Here is a 3246-nt window from a genome sequence, read left to right on the forward strand (position 1 = left end):
ATGAGGCGTGCGCCGGCGGCAGAGCGCCTTTCCGAGCTGGGCTTTCCCCCGCGGTGCGGGCGCCAAGAGCCGCCTTTTCCGCTGGGTGTCACTCGGGGGTGGGGGGGATGGCCCATTCAAAAGCGCCGTGAGGCGGCCCGGCCAGTGCCCTTCGGTGAGCGCTCGCAAGAGAACGGCAGAGGCCCGGAGGTTCGCAGCTCCGGGACCTTGTGGCGCATCAGGACGCGGCTGCCGGCTTGCCGGGACCCTGAGCCGCCGCCTCCGCCACCGCCGCTCTGCTTCCTGCGTGTTAGCCTCCTCTGCGCCCTCCGGGCGGGCGGCCGCGGGAGCCGCTGGGGCGAGGACGGCGCGCGGCTGCTGCTGCTGCCCCCGGCTCGGGCGGCTGGAAGTGGAGAGGCCGAGCCGAGCGGCGCTCCTCCCTATGCCGGGAGGATGTTGGAGAGCAGTGGCTGCAAAGCGCTGAAGGAGGGTGTGCTGGAGAAGCGCAGCGACGGGTTGCTGCAGCTCTGGAAGAAAAAGTGCTGCATCCTCACTGAGGAGGGGCTGCTGCTTATCCCACCCAAGCAGCTGCAACACCAGCAGCAGCAGCAGCAACAGCCCGGGCAGGGGCCGGCCGAACCGTCCCAACCGGGAGGGCCGGCCGTGGCCAGCTTCGAGCCGCCAGTCAAGCTCAAGGAATTGCACTTTTCCAACATGAAGACCGTGGACTGCGTGGAGCGCAAGGGCAAGTATATGTACTTCACTGTGGTGATGGCCGAGGGCAAGGAGATCGACTTTCGGTGCCCGCAGGACCAGGGCTGGAACGCCGAGATCACGCTGCAGATGGTGCAGTACAAGAACCGTCAGGCTATCCTGGCGGTCAAGTCCACGCGGCAGAAGCAGCAACACCTGGTCCAGCAGCAGCCCCCGCAGCCGCAGCTTCAATCCCAACCCCAGCCTCAACCCCAGCCTCAGCCCCAGTCACAGTCTCAGCCGCAGCCCCATCCCAAGCCCCAGCCCCAGCCTCAGCCTCAGCCCCAGCCTCAGCCTCAGCCCCCGCGTCAGCCCCAGCCCCAGCCTCAGCCCCAGCCTCAGCAGCTCCACCCGTGTCCGCATCCGCATCCGCACCCACACGCGCACCCGCACCCACAACAACTACCGCACTCGCACCAACAGCCGCTCTCGCAGCCGCACGGCCACCGGCTTCTTCGCAGCACTTCCAACTCTGCCTGAAGGGGGCAGCACCCGGGCCAGACAAGGTAAGGTCCCGGCAACTCGAGCTACTAAGGGCCTTTGCGAGGAGTAGGTCTCGCGGAAAGGAGGAGGAGTAGGAAGCCTAATTCACGGGTGTGGTGCTTGGGGGTTGGAAATGAGAAGTTATTACAAGTTTCTGGTGATGTAGAAAGAAGGGTAGCAAGCTGGAGTTAGGAGAGGCCGGGCATAGAGGGGAGGATGGGGGAACTCGGGTTAGGCTGAGAGGCCTCTCGGACCGTCTCCCGCCCACCCTGGCCCGCGCGGGTCCGGTTGTGCACTTCCCAGCGACGCCACTGGCTCGATGTCAGTGTCACCAGCGGCGCTCGAGTGTGTCTGGACACACGAGGGAGCGACCCCGGTGTCTTTCTGAGCTCGCTTTGTCCGCTGGACTGGCCCGAAGAGAGCTGGGTTTTGGAGGATTCTGAGCCAATGACTTAATTGCCTGTCATTTCTTTCCAGGTTTTGAGGACGTGAGGAAGTGGGACGAGCACCTTTCTATTGTCTTCACTTGAATCGAAAACAAAAGTCTCCCCGCCCCGCACCAGATCAAGTAGTTTGGACATCACCCTGCTGATAACTTGAGATTCCTCTCCTCTTAGTTTTCTGCATACTCTTCATCACGATGCAGGAAACGGCTTCAGTCCAGAAGGCTTTATTTATGAACCTTTGAAAGGATCTTCCAGTATGGTGGACCTTCTAGGAGCAATGATGTACTGTAATTTTATTTTAATGTATTTTGATTTATGGTTATTTATTAGTTTTTTTAAATGCTTGTTTTAAGACATTTCTGAATGTAGGCCATTTTCCAAAAAAGAAAGTTTATTTTTAAAAACTTATTCCCTAGTAAATTCTAATCTTGGAAAAGAAAAAGATGTAGAAGGGTGGTGGAGGGGAAAACATTAAGAATTCATTCATTATTCCTAGGGCATTTTCAGAAGGTCTGACACTTTCATTGTTATGCCAGGTGGTTCAAATTAAATTCTGTGATATTACTTTTTTTTTTTTTTTGAGATTTTTTTTCCTTAGGCATATATTTTCTGTAGAGTAGAAGTTTAAAAAAACTAAATATTCAGAGTTATATAACTATGAAAATCTAATTGCTTTTCTAAAAGGAAGTTCATAGTAATGACATCTAATCCCAAATATTTAATACGTAACCCAACTGATGGCAAGATGAGCATATCATGAATATATGGTAGGGCTGGTGTAATGGGGGAAAAGCCTTGCTTATATCATCTGTTTGAAGGGACTAATAAGGAGATGTCTGTGATTTCTGAATATGAATGCATTAGGCTTTTCAAAAAACACAGTGGGGGAAGAAGAGAACCATTCAGCTTGTTTGAGAACATTTGTGCTCTTATCCACACTAGAGATTACCCTTCTCCAAGAGCTTTGCACAGTCTACTTGAACCACATTTTCTGACCCTTTTACTGTATTCTAGAAATATACTCTAGAATCTCATACTTTAATATATAGTTTGTAAATATTTCGAAGGACTAGGAGTCATAGTTTTTTTTTGTATTCATACTGAAAATATTGTTGATTAGAGAAACCAACTGTTTTGCTTTTTATTGCTCTTTGAGAAATTTGAGGGTTCTATGTTTTGTAGTTAGGTTAACTAAACTCAAATTGAAAAAGGAAGGGCTGGATAAACACTGGATTTTCAGTGAGAAAACAACCCAGTCTTGTTTTAGCAGTTCAGGAGTCTGAGGGGTGGGGTGAAGGGGAAGGATGTGCTTTTAAAGGTGGAACAAACCCTCTTCTGTGTCAAATCAAAAGGATGGTCAAAATTCACAAGGGCAGATGCTACTTAAGCTTAAAAAGAGCCATAGTTGATACCAAATCCTCTTGGAGCTGAAAATCACTTCCTATCTGCATGGCTTTCCTGCCGATCTCTGTTTTCCATTATCTTTTCAACAAAGTCTTGATCAGTATTTTTCCAGCATCCAAATTGGAATGGTCAGTATTAGGCTATTGCTAAGTTAGGTAGTACAGAAACAAAAATAGATTTT

At 51.0% G+C, this 3246-nt stretch overlaps 1 protein-coding gene across 1 annotated transcript; it reads left to right on the top strand.

Annotated features, from left to right (window-relative positions):
• Positions 1–2735, top strand: PHLDA1 (pleckstrin homology like domain family A member 1; the record flags this gene model as incomplete). Its single annotated transcript, XM_080811184.1, has 2 exons — positions 1–1238; positions 1693–2735. The coding sequence occupies one exon, from the start codon at positions 1–3 to the stop codon at positions 1210–1212; it is 1212 nt and encodes a 403-aa protein (XP_080667310.1). The 3' UTR covers positions 1213–1238; positions 1693–2735.
• Positions 2736–3246: the final 511 nt, after the last annotated feature.

Source organism: Martes martes, assembly GCF_963455335.1.
Source record: "Martes martes genome assembly, chromosome: 8".
In the NCBI taxonomy this organism is placed as follows: Eukaryota; Metazoa; Chordata; class Mammalia; order Carnivora; family Mustelidae; genus Martes; species Martes martes.